This window comes from Narcine bancroftii, chromosome 6 (genome assembly GCF_036971445.1).
Source record: "Narcine bancroftii isolate sNarBan1 chromosome 6, sNarBan1.hap1, whole genome shotgun sequence".
In the NCBI taxonomy this organism is placed as follows: domain Eukaryota; kingdom Metazoa; phylum Chordata; class Chondrichthyes; order Torpediniformes; family Narcinidae; genus Narcine; species Narcine bancroftii.
In genome coordinates this window covers 25,931,529-25,952,419 of record NC_091474.1, presented here as the reverse complement: position 1 = coordinate 25,952,419, position 20,891 = coordinate 25,931,529, and the positions used below count along the sequence as shown (strand labels likewise).

General features: G+C 45.1%; 2 protein-coding genes across 5 annotated transcripts in view; one reads left to right on the top strand and one right to left on the bottom strand.

The window, feature by feature from the left end:
• rbpjl (recombination signal binding protein for immunoglobulin kappa J region-like) overlaps positions 1–20,891 on the bottom strand; it is a 139,295-nt gene that overhangs the window by 43,120 nt on the left and 75,284 nt on the right. Inside the window, exon 2 of one of the 4 annotated variants that reach the window (XM_069884375.1) lies at positions 1,801–1,956. The exons of the other annotated variants lie outside the window; for them this stretch is intronic. Within the exon in view, the coding sequence (XP_069740476.1) occupies positions 1,801–1,849 (49 nt within the window). The 5' untranslated portion in view covers positions 1,850–1,956. The remainder of the gene's footprint in view (positions 1–1,800; positions 1,957–20,891) is intronic. 4 annotated transcript variants of the gene reach the window in all.
• The window catches only part of matn4 (matrilin 4), a 35,769-nt gene continuing 33,626 nt past the window's right edge, over positions 18,749–20,891 (top strand). Inside the window, exons 1-2 of the mRNA XM_069884378.1 lie at positions 18,749–18,899; positions 20,322–20,891. Coding sequence (XP_069740479.1) covers positions 18,788–18,899; positions 20,322–20,891 — 682 coding nt within the window. The 5' untranslated portion in view covers positions 18,749–18,787. The remainder of the gene's footprint in view (positions 18,900–20,321) is intronic.

Genomic DNA, 20,891 nt, shown 5'->3' with positions numbered 1-20,891 from the left:
AGTGAGATGTGGAGCATCAGCGTGTGGAGTCCAGGGGACAACAAGAGCTTACAAGACTCAGCGTAATGATCCAAGAAAAAAGAAGCTATTTTGCCAAAGCATTCAGCCTCAGATGGGAATGCTTGGCTTTTGACTTTATCTTGGTCATCCATATGCTGCTAAGATTGCCAGAAACATCCTTTGCTCTTGATCAACAGTAATGGATCTGGGGCACACCAAGTCTTGTCTTCCTGCCTTTCAGGAATTCCTCCCAATCAGGTATGGAAAAAGGTTGGAGAGATACAGAATAAAACAGGTCATTTGGCCCACAACCCACTCATAGCACCTTAGCCTTACCATGCCTCATTTAATTCTCCCCATTTTTTCATGAACTGACCCTTCATCTACACCCTAAGGATAATTTGATTGGATACCTGAATAGGATGGGTTTAGATGGATATGGGCCAAACATGGGCAAGTGAGACTAGTGTGTGGGTGGGGTATTTTGGCCAGCATGAGCAGGTTGGGCTGAAAGGCCTGTTTCCCCACGACATGAACCCTAACCTTACATGATAATGGATCCACCAACTTGCACATGTTTGGGATGCAGGAGGAATTCAGGGGATGCCCATGTAGTCACAGGGAAAGTGCCCAAAGCAGGACACTGGGGACATCAGTTCTATGGGCTGAATCATTGTGCTGCTGATCTCATGCAGGGCTGGGTTCCAGTTGGGTGGGCTCAGGCTGGGATTTAATATTATTATCCTAATTCACACAAAAAGGTCATCTTAATGCCAACTTTGCTACTAATTTATTTGTCAGTCAATAGTTGAACTATTGAAACTATCGAAATGTAAAAACTTATCAGCCAGAGACTGTTTCTGCCTGACCTGTAGAGCTTTTTTTAAAATTTTCATGTTCTTCTCTGCCAATCTCTCCCAACTTATCTCTCCCAGTACTTTGCATCTGCAAAAAAAAAAAAAACACCCTTTTTCCAGAGTGTCATTTGGCTGGGAATAAGGTGCCGCAGAGAATTTATTGGGAGTATTCTGCCATAACTCGCTCTTGCAGTGAGGGGGACGACCATCCAAAAAGACCACAGGGAGTAAGCAGTGAGATGAGCCATTAAGAAGTAACGGAGCAGAGTGAGGAATGAATATTTGGAATTAGTTCTGAGAATGGTGCTCTGGAATCATTCCTGGAGATGGGCATTGGGAATTAGTCCTGGGAATAGGCATTGGGAATTAGTCCTTGGGATGCTGGTTGAGAATTAATGCTAGGGATGGCGGTTGAGGATTACTCCCAGGAGATGGCCTTTGGGAATTAGTCCTGGGGGTGGCCGTTGGGAATTAGTTTTGGGAATGCTGGTTGGGAATTAGTCCTGGGGATGGCAGTTGGGAATTAGTTCTGGGAATGCTGGTTGGGAATTAGTCCTGGGGATGGCCGTTGGGAATTAGTTCTGGGAATGCTGGTTGGGAATTAGTCCTGGGGATGGCAGTTGGGAATTAGTTATGGGAATGCTGGTTGGGAATTAGTCCTGGGGGTGGCCATTGGGAATGTTCTGGGAATGCTGGTTGGGAATTAGTCCTGGGGATGGCAGTTGGGAATGTTCTGGGAATGCTGGTTGGGAATTAGTTCTGGGAATGCTGATTGAGGATTAGTCCTGGGATGATGTCTATTGGGAAGACGATAGAGAATGACCATTTGGGATTCATCTCGGCTATGCCGGGAATGACCAGTCCCTCCCTAAATTTGGAAGTTTTTTTTGCATCTGACATCGGCCGGCGCCCGCTTCCCTCTGTCCCATGCTGGGCTACTCACCGCGGAGGTTCCGGCCGGGGTGTGCGGAGAGCGGCGGGTCCCGGGACATTGCGGCACTGTTCCTGCCTCCACCGTGCCCGCGTCTCTATCTCTGCGTGTTTGCTCTCTCCTCCTTCCCACCTGCTCTCCTCGCCGCTCCTTCTCACGCCCTCCCTTCTGTCAACAAGGAAATGGAAACGGCAGAGGTAACGCTGGGAGGGGGTCCCAGACAGGAGGTAGGGAAACGGGGGAGGGAACCTGACGGAGGGGTGGGAGAGAGAGGGGCAGAGTGGGCGGGGGGGGGATGGGAGAGAGAGAAAGAGAGAGGGGTGAGAGGAAGAGGGAAGTAAGAGAGGGGGAGGTCAAGGGAGAGAGGAGGTAAGAGGAAGAGAGAGGGTGGGAGAGAGGGGAGGGGAGAAAGGAAAAGGGAGAGGAGGAGAGTGGAAGAGGGGAGTAAGAGATGGGAGAGAGAGAGAGTGGGGGTGTCCGAAATAAAAGAGAGAAAGAATCGAGAAATAAAGAAGCAGATATAATTTACCAGGGGAAAGTGGAGAGAGGGAAAGGGTTGCTTGGAATGAAGGTGGGGTGTAAAACATAACAGACCAAAAGGCATTGCACAAAAAGTGACCACACTTCTAATTATATATGAATCCAATAAACACTTGGGTACTTGGACATGCCACAGATCTGATGTCTGGTCGATTCAAATGCAAAGCCGTAGTACAATGGAGCAAGGAATGTTTATGTTTGGAAGAATTAGGATTAAAGAAGGGTTCAAATTTATAGCGTCTTCATTGACACCTAGCACATTGATCCAATATCCCCCACACAAGGTGTCATGGGTACAGCACAGAAGTCACCCCTTCACCCCATCAGATTCATGCTGACCTTTATGCCCATCAAAGATGTTGTAATCCACAAATTGTAATTGGTGAGCATTGAATTTTTCATATCAGGTGTTCCAAGATAAAGTGAAAAGCATTTTTTTGTGTTCTCCAAGGAAGTCAACCCATAGAACAGGTAGTGCAATAATTGGAGAGAAAAGGAGATGGACAGATGGATGGATGGATCGAAAGTTAGGTGGATGGATAGTTAGAAAGGTAGATGGATGAATGACAGCAGATGTTGGAATCTAGAGCCAAACACAATGTGTTGGAGGAACTCACCAGGTCAAGCAGCATCAATATTTTGGGTCAGAACCCTTCAAGACCCTTCTATAGTTTCCTTTAGCTGCTCATTCCAGATCCTTACTATCCAAGTTTTCTCCTCTTTTTTTTTCCTAATTTTAGACACCTCTGCTTTGAGCAAAAGTTCCTCAATCATCAACTTACTTTCACCTTCAGAATTTTCTTTGCCTCAAGCAGTTCCCCCAACCCCCTCTTCAGCCTTCTCTGCTCCCACCCCCCAAAAGCCACAACTCCAGCTCATCTCCCCACTTAAATGAAGCCTTCCATTCCAGGCATCTTCTCCAATGCAATCAGAGTTGAATATTTTTCCATCATCTGATCAAGTAGTACCTGATCCAAATCACATGCTTTTTTAGGTATTTATCTTTAATCTGAGCTCCGTCTCAGAAGGTTGGCACATGATAGAGCTCTTGCAACCAACCACCATCCAGCAGTATTATCACCCCAAAATGAAAGTCTCGCCTAAGTACAATGGATATGTGACCTTATCCTGAAATATGGTTAATAAATAACTGTGAAGGCAAACCGGTATACTGGAAGTTATTGCAAGAGGAAAGTGTAATTGAATGGAATATAATTAGCACCTGTAATCAAAATCAGATAACAGCCCAGTAATGATGCCACACCCATCGATAGGATAGTTAGGAGCTTTTCGCCCAATTCAGTTTATATCATTTGCAACCACCCTCCCCGCTTCCATACCTCCCCCCCACCCGGCCCCCAGCAACCCAACTGGAATTGCCTCAACTAACTGGTGGAAAAAAAACTATCTCTTCTAAAAGGGGCGGCACGGTTATCACAGTGGTTAGCGTGCCCTTGTTTACAGCGCCAGTGACCTGGGATTCAAATCGGGCACTGTCTGTAACGGGTATATATGTTCTCCTGGGTTTGTGTGGGCTTCCTCCGGCTGCTCCGTTTTCCTCCCACCCTTCAAAACGTACTGGGGTTGTGGGTAAATTGGGCGTAATTAGGCTGGAAAGGCCTGTTACGTGCTGGGAGTCTAAAAAAAATAAACACAAGGAACAAAAGAACAGTAAGATGAGACAACCTTCCTGCCTCATACATTCATACATCCCAGTGTTATGCTGAAGGTGATTCCTTGTACTATGTCCACTTTCCGGTAGCTAGTTCTCTCTCTCTCTCTCTCTCTCTCTCTCTTTCCTTTCCCTATGTCTCCTTTCCCCCAGCTCAGCATTCAATGAGCCAACCGCCTCCCCCAATTAGTTCTCACCTTTCCTCTTTCCTGGCTAATTAACATCTTTTGTCTGTTGTTCTTTACTCTCATGCTACCCGCCATTTCTTTTTCTGTCTGTTTTTTACTCATGCCCTGAAGAAGGGGTCAGGCCTGAAATATTGGTTATACATCTTCATCTCCTGTGGCTGCTGCAAGACCTGCTGAGTTCCTCCATTATTTCTGTGTCTTCACTATAATCACAGCGTCTGTAAACTTTTGTTTTTCACTTGTTTCACACTTTTCTGTTTCATGATCATAAACTGTGCTAAACAAGAAAGTCTGTAGATGCTTGGTTTCAGTGCAATACACAAATGTGCCAGAGAAACTTAGCAGGTCACACTGCATCCGTAGAAAGTAAAGATTTTTTTGCCTGGGCCTTTTGCATGGTGTGGTTTAGTGAGATGGAACTAAGATGGGGACAAAGTGAAGGGACACTGTAATGCACAGTGGCTGGATTCCTGGCATAGGCAAGGGAATGTACAGATCCACTGGAAATGTAGCAAGGAACAGGGAATGCCAAAGGTTGAGGAGAGATTTAGAAACCCATGAGCTGAAGATTGCAGAAAGCCCAGCAATGATAGATCTCTGGGGACCCTTAACCCAGTGGTTCTCAACCATTTTTTTTTACCCACTCACATAGAACTTTAAGTAATCCCTTACTAACCACAGAGCACTTATGGCAAAGGATGTCAGAGGTGCTGTGTGACTAGTAAGGGATTACTTAAGGTGCAATGTGAGTGGGGGAAAAAGTTGAGAACCACTGTTTTAACTACTCTCTAAAGTGGATGAGTTAGGAATAAACTATCATTTTTAAACATTTTCTTTACAGCAAGGTAGTAGCCGATTCCGGTCATTTAAACCTGTCCCGCCTAATTACATCCAAGTTAGCATACAACCCTCATAAATTTTGAAGGGGAGGAGGAAATTGGAGCAGCCAGGGAAAACCCATGCAGATATGGGAAGAAGGTACAAACTCCTTACAGACCGCGCTGGTTTCGAACCAGTGTCGTTGGCGCTGCAACAGCATTGTGGCTACCAGTAAATGGTTAAATTAAACCAGAGAATGCTGGGATCTTAGCAAGTCAGTCAGCATGTGTGGGAGGGAAAACACAAACTCTTCCTCTCTTAGCAGACATTGCCTAGAGTGCAAAATGTTTCAAGCATTTTCTGATTTTATTTCAGATTTCCAGCACCTACAGTTTTTGATTGACAATAAATATACATTTTGCATATTATTTACAGATAACATTGGGAAAAAGTTTTGCATATGTGATCATGCTCCACCACATTCAGGGACAATTTCTTTCCTGCTGTTATCAGTCTTCTGAATGAACCTCACACTGGTAAAATGATGTTTTTAATCCTGTACCAATTGATCTCTCTCTGCATTGTACTCTCTGTACTGTATAGGATGATTAACTGGGTAACTTGCAAAACATAATTTCTCACTGCTCCTTGTTATTTGTGATAATGAACTATAATTAAAATGAAAAAAGGTTAAATTAAAGATGACATGAATCAGGAAGCCACGCAGCTGTTGAGTGCGGGGTGTGGGTTGGGGATTACAGGGATGCAGGAGGCAGCAGCATCAAAGAAGGGGTGTTGGGATCCACGGACACTCGGCGTCACTGTAGGGACTCTCTTGTTAATTTTATAACGATACTGCACAGTAAAAAGCCCTTCCAGCCATGAAACTTGTGCAGCCAATCACACCCAATTAATCGACCAACGCTGCACGTCTTTGGATCGTAGGAGCAACACCTGGAGAAAACTCACACAGGGCACGAGGAGAATGTGCAAACTCCTTACAGACAATGCTGGATTCAAACCCGGGTCACTAGTGTTGTAGTTGCATTACATTGATCACTACACTAACCCTGCCACCATTTTGCTTCTCTTTCTCATCTTGATGGAGGTGCTGGGCAAACAAAAGAAAATACATTTTGTGCACATAAAGGAATCTTGAATGAACGGCTCCAATGATGAGGCGTTGGAAGAAAATGGTGGAGTCTATAGATACAATCTGAAAACCAGCAACTGTTCCAGCCTGCCATCCACACCTTTCCTCTTGCTACAGGCTTTATGTACTGAGACATGAAAGCCTGCAGATGCTGAGATTATTGTGAAAACACAGAAATGCTGGAGAAATGCGGCAGGTTTCGCAGTGTCCATGGGAAGTAAAGGCGTATTACCGACATTTAGGGACTATGCCCTTCCTCAAGGTATGAGTGAAAAGCAGGCAGGTGCCTGAATTAAAAGGCTGGGAGAAGGAAAGAAAGAGTTGGGGGGGGGGGGGGAGGAGGAGCACAGACCAACCAACAATAGGTGATAATTGGACATGGATAGAAGGTTAGGAGAGGAAAGGTGAGAATTGATAAGGGGAGAGGGTAGCTCTGTGAATGCAGATCTGGAGGAAAGAAGATGGAGGGGGGGAAGAGAGAGGGGAGACAGAGTTGGAGGAAAGGATACATAGAGATAGCCTTTATTTAATCAATTCAGTCTTTTATTCCTTAGATTTGCAGTGATCTCAACGGGACATGGGCCAAAAGGAAAAGGCAGGTCTGAAAAGACTCCATCAAGAATGAAAAATGGGTGATTAAACTCACTTGTTGTTTAGCTTCCTGATTCAATTAAGAACTTGATATTTGCAGAAGTGATGAGGAGAATTAAAGAGCTCTTTAAATATGTGCTGGTTTAGGTGGCAAAACTAAATGAAAATTACTCTTCCTGTGATAGACTCAAAGGTCAATCAAATAAATGAATGGTTGAAATATTGCTCTAATAGGCTTTAAATGGGACAGACAATTCAGTAATGAAATGTAGATTGGTACATATATCAGGTAATTTCTTCCAGGCAATTGCAAGCTTGGATGAGAGACTGAATGCGAACTACATTCTATGTTAAAAGTACAAGGCAGGCAATTGCAAGCCTGTTGTTAATTAAACGAATTAATCAATCAATCATGTTTATTAATAAAAACACACAGAAATGCTGGAAGAACTCAACTGGTCTTGCAGCATCCATAAGAGGTAAAAATATACTGTAAAATCCCCAGTATCCAGCACATATGGAGATTGGTAGATGCTGGATAAGTGAATTTGCCAGTTGCTTGAGAATGCGTGTTGCGTGGATTGGCAGACCATTAGGAGGTGCCAATTTTAAACATTCACATTTTTTACCAATTTAATTTCTGCAATTTTTTTTGTCTGTTTCTTGAGGCTGCTGGTTTCTTGAATTCCAAATAACAGGAATTTTACTGTATTACCAACATTTCCGGCTTGAGCTCTTCTTCAATCAAGTTAATTGTCTTTTGAGCTGTGAGGAGAGTTTGTTTTCTCTGGTGGCTGAGGGGAGACCTGAGAAAGGTTTATAGAATGATGAGAGGTATAGATGGGATATACAGTCAGAATCTTTTTCAAAGAGTGAACGTGTCAAGTACTAGAGGATATGTTTTGAAGCTGGATAGGGGAGGGGAGTGGAGTTTAAAAATTATATGCAGGGGAAGTTGTTTTTACACAGAGGTTGGTGGGTGACTGGAATGGGCTGCCAAGTTTAGTGATGGAAGCTGATATAATAGTTGCACATAAAAGGCTTTGAGATAGATAAAGGTTCCATTATTATCACGTAATACTACATCTAGAATGTAACATACATGAAATTCTTTAACTTCGTCTGCTGTAAGGAAGACAGAGAGTTGCCACTTTGTCAAGCGCCCCTCACAGAAATGAGACCCCAGTGAGGAACGAACTCGTGACCCCTGGTTTACAAGACCATGCAAAGGATCGGAGTGATATGGATCTCATGCAAACCACATAGGATGGCGACACAACCTTTTCACCTCCAAAGCATTTAGGATTCATATCGGTGATGCAGCCCTAAGAGAGGGCTGCACTATCCAAAATGTTGACTTTAGATGTTGATCATAAACATTATTTATTATTGAAAATTTATTTTTTGTATTGCACAGTTTATTTGCACTTATTTGTTTATCTCACTTTTGTATGTGTATCCTTTCTTGAGTGCAGTGATTTGCACTACCATTAAGTATAAATCCTGCCTGGCCCACAGGAAAAAGAATCTCAGGGTTGTATGTGATGTCAGGTATGTACTCTGACAATAAATCTGAACTTTGAAACCAAGAATCCTAATGAGTGGATGTAGTCGTTACAGTGGCAAAAGCAAAAAAAAAAGAATAATGGAGTTCTCTCCTGAGTTGTAGACAATTCTAAAAGAGTTTATCTGTGGTATCGCCAGCCTAAGTTATGGGATCTTGCAGCTCCCCAATTGGCTGTCACGGTTCCAACATTACAGCACTGAAAAATGCAATGGTACTCACAGAGCTATTGTTCTTGCTCCAGGTTCCATTCAAACAGTTAAGGTCTCTGCCAATCCAATGCCTAGATGTCAAACTAGTTTGGTTGATTTAAAACACACAGGAACTAACGTGCCTGAAGCAACAAGCTTGGGCATTAGACATTGTTCCAGTCCTCTCCAGTTAACCTTCGACCTTCCACTTTCCAAAATCTTGAACTCATTTATAACAAACACAAAAGCAAAATACATGCAGAAAAGAATCTGAAAGGTTAAAACATGATGCTGGAGAAACTCAGCAGTCAAATAGTGTCCTTTATATTTTTCTTTGGCTTGGCTTCGCGGACGAAGATTTATGGAGGGGGTAAAAAGTCCACGTCAGCTGCAGGCTCGTTTGTGGCTGACCAGTCCGATGCGGGACAGGCAGACACGATTGCAGCGGTTGCAAGGGAAAATTGGTTGGTTGGGGTTGGGTGTTGGGTTTTTCCTCCTTTGCCTTTTGTCAGTGAGGTGGGCTCTGCGGTCTTCTTGAAAGGAGGCTGCTGCCCGCCAAACTGTGAGGCGCCAAGATGCACGGTTTGAGGCGTTATCAGCCCACTGGCGGTGGTCAATGTGGCAGGCACCAAGAGATTTCTTTAGGCAGTCCTTGTACCTTTTCTTTGGTGCACCTCTGTCACGGTGGCCAGTGGAGAGCTCGCCATATAATACGATCTTGGGAAGGCGATGGTCCTCCATTCTGGAGACGTGACCCATCCAGCGCAGCTGGATCTTCAGCAGCGTGGACTCGATGCTGTCGACCTCTGCCATCTCGAGTACCTCGACGTTAGGGGTGTGAGCGCTCCAATGGATGTTGAGGATGGAGCGGAGACAACGCTGGTGGAAGCGTTCTAGGAGCCGTAGGTGGTGCCGGTAGAGGACCCATGATTCGGAGCCGAACAGGAGTGTGGGTATGACAACGGCTCTGTATACGCTTATCTTTGTGAGGTTTTTCAGTTGGTTGTTTTTCCAGACTCTTTTGTGTAGTCTTCCAAAGGCGCTATTTGCCTTGGCGAGTCTGTTGTCTATCTCATTGTCGATCCTTGCATCTGATGAAATGGTCTGGCAAGCCTTCGGATGAACGACGCCTATCTGGTGTAGGCTTCATGGTCAAGAGCTTCATTGCCTCCAAACTCGAAAACCTTCCGACAGGCCTCTCGAACCGAATCATGTCCATGCGACTCCCACTTCAAAACAAGCGTCACATCACCCTCATCAGTGTCTATGCTCCAACCCTCCAGGCGGAACCAGCAGAAAAGAACAAGTTCTACACCGACCTGCGCAACCTCATCCAACGTACCCCTACAGCCGACAAGGTTGTCATCCTGGGCGACTTCAACGCTCGTGTCGGCAAAGACTCAGAAACCTGGCCAGGAATCCTGGGCAAGCATGGCGTCGGCAAGTGCAACGACAATGGGCGCCTCCTGTTGGAGCTCTGCGCAGAACAGCGGCTTGTCATTACAAACACCCTTTTTCAGCAGAGGGACAGCCTTAAGACCACCTGGATGCATCCCCGATCCAAACACTGGCACCTCCTGGACTACATCCTGGTGCGAGAAAGTGACAAACAAGATGTGCTCCACACCAGGGTCATGCCTAGCGCGGAATGCCACACTGACCACCGGCTGGTTCGCTGCAAGCTCAACCTTCACTTCAAGCCAAAGCCCAGGAACAATAAAGCCCCCAGAAAGAGGTTCAATGTTGGAAAACTGCGGTCAGACGAAGCGAGAGGAAACTTCCAGGCAAACCTCAAAGCAAAGCTCGACGTTGCAACCCGCCTCACGGACCCGTCCCCTGAAACCCTCTGGGATCAGTTGAAGACTACCATACTGCAATCCACTGAAGAGGTACTGGGCTTCTCCTCCAGGAAAAACAAGGACTGGTTTGACGAAAACAGCCAGGAAATCCAGGAGCTGCTGGCAAAGAAGCGAGCTGCCCACCAGGCTCACCTTACAAAGCCGTCCTGTCCAGAGAAGAAACAAGCCTTCCGTCGCGCATGCAGCCATCTTCAGCGCAAACTCCGGGAGATCCAAAATGAGTGGTGGACTAGCCTCGCCAAACGAACACAGCTCAGCGCGGACATTGGCGACTTCAGGGGTTTCTACGAGCCTCTAAAGGCTGTGTACGGCCCCTCACCCCAAGTCCAAAGCCCGCTGCGCAGCTCAGACGGCAAAGTCCTCCTCAGCGACAAGATCTCCATCCTCAACCGATGGTCAGAACACTTCCAATCTCTTTTCAGTGCCAACCGCTCAGTCCAAGATTCCGCCCTGCTCCAGCTCCCTCAACAGCCCCTAAGGCTAGAGCTGGATGAGGTTCCCACCCTGGATGAGACATATAAGGCAATCGAACAACTGAAAAGTGGCAAAGCAGCAGGTATGGATGGAATCCCCCCAGAAGTCTGGAAGGCTGGCGGCAAAACTCTGCATGCCAAACTGCATGAGTTTTTCAAGCTTTGTTGGGACCAAGGTAAACTGCCTCAGGATCTTCGTGATGCCACCATCATCACCCTGTACAAAAACAAAGGCGAGAAATCAGACTGCTCAAACTACAGGGGAATCACGTTGCTCTCCATTGCAGGCAAAATCTTCGCTAGGATTCTACTAAATAGAATAATACCTAGTGTCGCTGAGAATATTCTCCCAGAATCACAGTGCGGCTTTCGCGCTAACAGAGGAACCACTGACATGGTCTTTGCCCTCAGACAGCTCCAAGAAAAGTGTAGAGAACAAAACAAAGGACTCTACATCACCTTTGTTGACCTCACCAAAGCCTTCGACACCGTGAGCAGGAAAGGGCTTTGGCAAATACTAGAGCGCATCGGATGTCCCCCAAAGTTCCTCAACATGATTATCCAACTGCACGAAAACCAACAAGGTCGGGTCAGATACAGCAATGAGCTCTCTGAACCCTTCTCCATTAACAATGGCGTGAAGCAAGGCTGTGTTCTCGCACCAACCCTCTTTTCAATCTTCTTCAGCATGATGCTGAACCAAGCCATGAAAGACCCCAACAATGAAGACGCTGTTTACATCCGGTACCGCACGGATGGCAGTCTCTTCAATCTGAGGCGCCTGCAAGCTCACACCAAGACACAAGAGAAACTTGTCCGTGAACTACTCTTTGCAGATGATGCCGCTTTAGTTGCCCATTCAGAGCCAGCTCTTCAGCGCTTGACGTCCTGCTTTGCGGAAACTGCCAAAATGTTTGGCCTGGAAGTCAGCCTGAAGAAAACTGAGGTCCTCCATCAGCCAGCTCCCCACCATGACTACCAGCCCCCCCACATCTCCATCGGGCACACAAAACTCAAAACGGTCAACCAGTTTACCTATCTCGGCTGCACCATTTCGTCCTTTATATTAGCACAGATAAAACTACATAACCAATGTTTTGGGCTTGAACCCTTTATCAAGGTATAGAAAAATGTCAGCAGGCATCCGATAAAAAGAGTGGGGGGGAAGGGGTAGGTGTGGGTCGCAAAAGCAGGAGGTAGAGAGGGAAGGAGGGAGGAGAGCTGGAAGGGGGGGAAGAGGAGAGCAGGTTAGCAGAAACCAGAAAAGTCAATGTTAATGCCATCTGGCTGGAGAGGGTCCAAGTCGAAAATTAGGTGTTCCTCCTCCAATTTATGGGTGGCCTTGTTGGGATAGTACATGGACAGACATGTGATTATGGGAGTGTGACACAGAACTGAAATGGTTGGCTACTGCGAGGTCTTTGCCACTGGTGCAGATGGAGTGAAGGTGCTCAGTGAAGCGATCTCCCAATTTGTGCCAAGTCTCTCTAATGTAGAGAAGGCCACAAAGGGAGCATCAGATGCGATAAATCAATCCTGCAGATACACAAGTGAATTGTTGCTTCACTTGAAAGGCCTGATTTGGGCCCCGGACTGTGGTGAGGGAGGAGGTGAGGCACAAGTGTGGCACCTCCTCCAGCCACAGGGGAACGAGCCAAGGGGGCGATTAGTGGGGAGGGATGAGTGCATGAGGGAGTCATGAAAGGAGCGATCCCTATGGAAGGCATAGAGGGGAAGATGTGTCTGGTAATAGGATCCTGTTGTTAGTGGTGTAAATTCCAAAGGATAATGTGCTGGTTGCAGAGGCTGGTGGGGTAGTAGGTGAGGATAAGGGGATTAGGACAGATGAGTGGGAAATGGAGATGCGGGTGAAAGCTGAGTTAGTGGTGGTGGAGGGGAAGCCATGTGTGTAGAAGAAGCCAGACATTTTGGAAGATCTGGGCTGGAAGACTTCATCTTGAGAACAGATGTGGCAGAGATGGAGAAGTTGATAGAAAGGAATAGAATCCTTGCAAAGGACAGGGTGTGAGGAAGTGTAGTCAAGATAGTTGTGGGAGTTGGTGGTTTTGTAGTATATGTCAGTGGAAAGCTGGTGTCCTGAGATGGAGACAGAGAGATCCAGGAAAGGGAGAATGTTGTTGGAGATGCACCTGGTAAGTTTGAGATTGGGGTGGAAGTTGGACACAAAATAAATGAAGTTGACAAGCTCATCATGGGTGCATGAGGCAGCCCTGATATAGTCATCAACATAGCAGAAGAAGAGTTGAGTGGTCTTGCCTGTGTAGGCTTGCAGCATGGATTTCTCCACAAAGCACACAAACAGGCAGACGTAGCTGGGACCCATGTGGGTACTCATGGCTACTCCTTTGATTTGGAGGAAGTGGGATGAATTAAAGGAGTTGTTTAGAGAGAGGACAGGTTCTGCCAGGCGGTGTTATCCAAACAAGTCTTTCATTTGAAGAATCAACAGGCTTCTGGTCCAGAATTTGGGTACAAGGGTACAGATCCCAACACTGATTAGGAGCAGATGCACTCTTCCTCTTGGTCACCTCTTGTGTTTGCATTGCTCCTTTCAATGTAACTGCTATCCAGCTGAACCCCTCTACGTGATAATGTGATCGTCACTTCAATCACTCAGTGGGTGGAGAAGATTTCCTTGAATTTATAAAATGCCTAATTCTCAAAGCAAATATAGCCATAGTGCATTTTGAACGGTGACTCCTTTGGAATATAAGCTACATGGCGACTGATTTGCACGCAGAAGGTCCCCTAAATATGCTTCATGTAAAAAAAAAGATGTTTTGCATCTACATATTTGCACAGTAACATTATTGATTCAAAGGAAATGAGTCTGGATAACATTAATGTAGTTCAAAGTGCGTAGATTAATCCATATTCTCAGGTTAAGCCTGGGGATAGCTTGATTTGGCAGTCTCTTTCGGAAAAGCACCAAGATTAGAGTGTGGGAAAAGGATTATCACACAAGAAGTTTGCCTTTGAGGTTGGTTCTAAGGCATACTTTTGTCGAATTGTGTAACTTTTATCTGAATCAATATTATTGGAAGATAAACTCTTTGCTCGAGTTCACTGGCTGGAATCTGAGTAAATTTTTGTGGAGATTATTTACTGCAAGACACTACCACATTTTCCTATGAGTCCTTGTTCTTGCTCCAAGTCCCATTCAAACAGACAAGGTCTCTGCCAGTCTAGTCAGGTTCTAGTTTATTATGATCTGATTGTACAAGTACAACCTGATGAAACAGCGTTCTCCAGTCCTTGGTGCAAAACATGCAGACACACAACCAGAAGTAATACACATACTGACGAACTATACCATATGCAGGACAAGTATTCATACATACAAAAAAAATAAATATTGTTTTGTAATTATTAGAGCCTTGGATGGTTAGTGTGAACAGTTCCTTTGGTCGTTTAGCATTCTCACTGCCTGTGGGAAGAGGCTGTTCCTCAACCTGATACTCCTGTATCTCCTTCCCAATGGGAGCAGCTGAAAGATGCTGCATGCTGGGTTGCAGGGGTCCTCAATGATTTTGTGTGCCCTCTTCAGACAACGATCCCAGTAGATTGCATCAATGGGGGGGGGGGGGGGCAGGGAGACTCCCATGATCCTCTCTGCCACTCTCATGATCCTGTGGATGGACCTCCAATCCATTTCTCCGCAGCAACCGCACCACACTGTAATGCAGCCAGCTAGGATGCTCTCAATAGAACTCCTGCAGGAGGTTGACATGATGGTGGTCAGCAGCCTTGCCCACTTCGGTCTTTTCAGGAAGTGCAGTCACTGGTGCGCCTTCCTGACAAATGAAGAGATGCGTGTCCAAGTGCCCATGACTCCAAGGAGCTTAGTGCACTCTACTCTCTCCATTGCAGAGTTATTGATGTCTAATGCCTAAATGTCAAACTAGTTTGGTTGATTTAAAACACATGGGAACATAAGTGCCAGAAGCAACAAGCTTGTGCATTAGACATTGTTCCAGTCCTCTCCCTATGACCTCCAACCTCAATCTCTCCAAAATCATGAATTCATTTACAACAAACACAAAAGCAAAATATTGCAGATGCTGAAAATATGAAATAAAAATAGCCAGCAGGTCAGGCTGGGGAGAGGAAAATAGGGTTAACCCAAGTTTGATGAACTTTCATTGCAGACTCTGAGACTTGAAACGTTAACTTCTGTTCTTCCTTCACAGAAGCTGTCTAATCTGCTGAGCATTTCCAGTACTTTTTTCTCATTGTTCAGTCTTCCATTTTGTCTTTTTAACATTGACTGAAGCTCTTTTACCCAGGGTCTGCTTTACACTAGGTCTCATTTATCCATCTTGTTCATTGACCTAATATAAGTCTTATTCAGTTCTTAAAATTCTAACCTTTGTGTCACAACCCTGCAGAGCCTTGCTCCTCCTGGGGCCAGAGGGTTTGAGATACAGGGGAATGTTAGATTGGATGGGATTTTATTCCCTAGAATGTAGGAGGCTGAGGGGCAATTGTATAGAAGTTTGCAGAATCATGAGGGGCATGGATAAAGTGAATGCTCACAGTTCTTTTCCCCAGGTAGAAGATCCTTGAACTAGGGAACATTAGTTTAAGGGGAATGTGGTGAGAGATGTAAGAGGGACCTGAGGGGCTACTTTTTTAATTGGAAGGGTGGTCCGTATCTGGAATGAGTTGTCAGAGGAAGTTATAGAAGTGGGTACAATGTTGACATTCAAAAGACATTTGGATAGGTATATAAATAGGAAGGGTTTGGAAGGATATAAGCCAAATGCAGCCATATGCAACTCACCCAGGATGCCTGATTGGTCAGCATGGATGTTATGGGTGTCAGGCCCTGTCATTCCATGACTACCTCAGCCATCTTCTTGAGACCCAGTCCGTCAAACATAATTGAAAGAACTGACGCATAACAATCAAGTTGAATGGCCTCTTTCACTTAAATATTCATTTATGGGATGTGGAAATTGCTGGCTTTGTCCCTGAACTGAGGAAGTAGAGTTGACCAGATTAGTGGGTCTCGAGTCACATACTGATCACATCGAGAAAGGAACTGGATGGGTTTGTACCACAAACTAGTAGCTTCATGGCTAACGCTACTGAGACTACCCCCCCCCCCCCCAACATACCTTCTTGTTCAGGCATCCGTCTGATTTTTGAGATCCTAAAGAAGGGTTCAGGCCCAAAACATCGACTGCCTACTGCTTCCCATGGATGCTGCACGAACTGTTGAGTTCCTCCAACACTTTTGTGTACTACATTAATCCTGCAGCACCTATAGACACTTGGTTTACCTTCAAATTATAACAAGGCACAGCTCAGTGTCCAAGGAGGGCCAGCAACAGTCCCAGGGCCAATAATGAAAGAAGGTTGTCATGGCCATTGAGAACCAAAGTTTGAAATAAACACAAAAACACACTTAGAATATTATGTTCACTTCTGGTCACCTCATTATAGGAAGAATGTGGAAGCAATGGAGAGGGGTGCAGAGGAGATTAACCAGGATACTGTCTGGATTAGAGCTGGGACTTTGGAGCTACAAGGATGAGAGGTGACTTAATAGAGGTCTACAAGATTCTGAGAGGCATAGATAAGGTAGACAGCCAGCACCTTTTTCCCAGGGCAGGAGAAGCAAACACCTGAGGATATCTGTACAAAGTGAAGAGAGAAAAGTTTAGGGGAGACGTCAGGGATAAGTTTTTAACACAGAGAGTTGTGTGAGAGATTCTTAAGTGGATGAAAGAAAAATGGTAGAAAGAGTTTAGCTATTTTTTGGGATGTATATATGGATTGGCACAACATTGAGGGCTGTTGTGTTCTATGTTCTATATAATACTTAGATGAGCAGGGGCATCTGCAGTAATTGTAGAGCCATCTTTTGTTTTTATACATCGCTTTTCTTCTGATTTGTGACCGCTTTAATCTCGTCATGCGTACGTTTACTGTTGTTGGCCTTCGGCAATTGCTCTAATAACTCACATTTGTCCTTAAGCCAAGTTTCTTTTGCTTCCTTCCACTTGGTTGTTATCTGTGCATGCAAGGAGACGTAGGCTTCTTCACTTTCCTGATAGTTTCTCCCTTGTTCCATAAGATTCAGAATTTCTTCTGTCTGTCATCCATTTCTTTTTAGCTATCAAAATTCTTTGGACACATCATGAGAAGACTAAGAGATACATTAGAACATTTAGTTACAGCTGGAAAGCTGGAAGGAAAATGAAGCAGAGGCAGACAGAGAATGAAAATGAGAGATGGATTATGGTCATGGTTAGAAACAGGGGAGGCAACAACTAGGAGGGTCAGAGACCGTGATGGATGGAGAGACATGATCACCCACGCTGAACAACAAGGCACCTGAACAATGAACTAAATAGCATTATCCTTACTTTGTTTGAACTGATGTCTCACTGTAACCCCACTCTCTGCTCTGTGTTTTACTCTGCTGTGGTTATACTGTATATAGAGAGACATACTGCATAGCACACAAAACAAGCCTTTTCACTGCACCTAGCATTTGTGACAATAAGGACCAACTTGAAACCTGACCTGTGGTAGAGAGGCAGAAGTGTAAATTAGTCCCAAACAAGGAAAGATAAAAACACATCTTTCAGCCAAAATTAGGAAATGAAGATCAGCTGTGATATAAAATTAAAACCCAAGTTGGTACGTCTAATCCAAACTCAATCCAGCCTGACTTACAATTTTTTCCACCCCTAACCTGATCGGATTGGGCGGTTTCAGAGAACAGGAGAGGAACTCACTACACTGCTGTGTGGTGCTATTGAAGAAGAACAGGGGAATCTTAAAATCTCTTATCACCAGTTCTGACAGATGGTTATTATCCTGAGATGTGAGATCTATTCTCTCTCTCTCTCTCTCTCTCTCTCTCTCTCCAAAGAAGCAAAGAAGCTCCCTTTCGAGTATCTCCAATAATGGGATGTGTCAGGCTGTATAAGTTCTTCTTGTCAATCTTGCCCCTTCCATATACCACCTAGTTGTATTATCCCTCTGAGGGGACTAGCGTCCTGTAACAGGCCAATTCAGCCCTACGAGTTTGTGCCATCAAATTTACACCCCATTAACCTACACCCCGGTATGTTTTTTTTTGAAGGGTGGGAGGAAACCAGAAGCCCCAGAGAAAACCCACGCAGACACAGGAAGAATGTACAAACTCCTTACATACAATGCGGAATTCAAACCCAGGCCTGCTCCCGATTTCTGGCGCTGTAAATGCATTGAGCTAACCACTAACCATTAAAGGAATTAAGATGCTGGCTTTATTCTCTTGCAATAAAATCCTTTGGCTCAGAAATAAGCTTCAGATAATGAAGTGTGGTGCCTGTATCTGGTGTACCAGATTCATGCAACTCTGCAATATCCCATTGAGTGGTTTGTATGTATGTGAATGTTGGCAATTCCAATGTCAAGACCATCCAATGAATTAATTAAAAACAATTCCTATTGATCGCTGATGATCAATATTTCCAGTCAGGGGTGGCCAGAAGGAAAAAGGCTGGAGGAACTGGGCATCACATTTGGTATTCTGGTTATCGTAACGCTGTTACATCACCAGCGATTGGGACCACTGTCTGTAAGGAGTTTGTATGTTCTCCCCGTGACTGCATGGGTTTTCCCTGGGGGCTCCACTTTCCTCCCACCATTCAAAAAGAATCTGGGGTTGTAAGTAAATTGGGTGCAATTGGGTGCCGTGGGCTTGTGGGCCGAAATAGCCTATATGTCTAAATTTTTTTTAATTAAAAAATTAAGAACTCAGTAGGTCGAGAAGCACCAGTGATAAAGGAATTTCCATGGATTTGGATTGCATCTGAGCATCTTTGAGAATCAATGGCTGGAATATTCTGTGTTTTTCTAAATGTTTTTTCTTGCTTGTTCACCAGGTGTGTCTGTCTCTCGGTCAATCCAACTCCTCATTTTGAAAGATGAAGTGTGTCCTGGCAGCTGCTTTATTCCTTGTCATGGAAATTCTGCTGATGAATGGGGCTCAATCCGCCAGAATAAAACAAATGAAGATCAAGGATAAATTGCTTGCAGGTGAGAAAGTTTGGAGGTGAGAAAGTTTGGAGTTGAAAAAAATATATTAAATTTTCGGCCCATGAGTTCATGCCACTAATCAATATACACTCAATTGCCCTATACCCCCAGTCCGTTTAAGTGCCATGTCATTTGGCACAGAGGAACTGTGGCAGAGCTCAGTTCAGTGCAATACACTTTTGTCTGCCTCTGAGCTGGTGCAAAGTGTGACAAGATGGAGTGAACAGGAGAAAAGCATGGTGCCTGTGAGAGAATAACCCATCATCTGATCCTCTGCTTCTTTCCAAAGGCAAAACGCATAGGTATCATCAAGTCGTACAGCATGGTAACAGGCCCTTCATGCCATCCTATCCACATTGTCCATAGTCTGATGACCTAGGTGTTTCGAAATAAAAACAGAACATCAATAAACACTGGAAATACTTAGCAGGTCAGGCAGCATGGAGAGATGATGTCCTGTTGAGACATCATCAATCTAAAACAATAATCTGCTTCTGTGTGCTGAGCAGGTTATATATAGGTCTGAGGGATGCCAATACCAGATGTTTCTATCAGACTACTGGAATGGGAAAAGTAGCTGTACAGCAGTAATGCCCCGGTCTTGTGCCCCAGATTGTTCTTCAGATGTTCCCAATAGACTAGTGTAGTGGTTCCCCAACGCTATTACAGAGCCAATAACCCAAGTTTGAATCCAGCACTGTCTGTAAAGAGTTTGTGCATTCTCCCCGTGGCCTGTGTGGGTTTCGTCTGGGTGTTCTGGTTTCCTCCCACAATCTAAAGACGTGTGGGGTGAGTAGGTTATTTGGGCGGCATGGGCTTGTGGGCTGGAAGGGCCTGTTACCATGCTGTATCTCTAACCTCTAAATATCTCTCTGAGACTCACGTAAATATCCCTGAGAACCTGCCTTTCCCAAGATTTGTACATGAAATTGAGTTGGGGAGGAGATTGGGGAGAAGAGAGAGGTTTTGTTATTTTAGAATGTAAGAAATAGGAACAGAAGCCTGCTCTGTCATAAAATGAGATCATGGCTGATCTGATGATATGCTCACCTCCACCTACCTGCCTTTTCCCCAGGACCCTCAATCCCATTACTACGTAAAAATTTATTCAACCTTGTCTTAAATATATTTACTGAGGTCCCCTCCACTGCTTCAATGGGCAGCGAATTTCACAGATTCACCACCCTCTGGGAAAAGCAGTTCCTCCTCGTCACTGTCCTAAATCTACTACAATGTATCCTGAATCTTAAGGTGTTGTCCCCTATGCCATAGGTGCTCTGTGGTTAGTAAGTGATTACTGGCATGTGAGTGGGAATAAAAGGTTGAGAATCACTAATTTAGGATGATTGATGGGGTCCCAATCAAGCAGCTGCCTTGTCCTGGATGGTGTTGAACTATAACATGCCTTGTCTTTCTTTGCAGATAGAAGGTGCACAACTGGCCCCATTGATCTGTTGTTCATCATTGATAGTTCCAGGAGTGTTCGTCCCTTTGAGTTTGAGTTGATGAGGAATTTTGTGATTGACATGATCAACTTCCTGACAGTAGGTCCTGACGCCAGCAGAGTCGCATTGATTCAGTACTCCAGCCAGATTCAGAATGTTTTCTCCTTCAAAACATTCCAGAAGAAAGCTGACATGATCAAAAGTATCAAAGAGGTTATCCCGCTGGCCCAAGGCACCATGACCGGCTTGGCCATCCAGTACGCCATGAATGTCGCCTTCTCGGAGCAGGAAGGCGCCCGCCCTCTGTCGATGAAGATCCCAAGGGTTGCTATCATTGTAACAGATGGGAGACCCCAGGACAGGGTCACTGGAGTGGCAGCACGGGCTCGAGATGCAGGTATCGAGATCTACGCAGTGGGAGTGCAGAGGGCAGAGATGAGTTCCCTCAGAGCCATGGCCTCTCTGCCCCTAGAAGAACACGTCTTCTTGGTTGAGACCTTTGACCTGATCGAACAGTTTGCCAAGACGTTCCAGGATAAATTGTGTG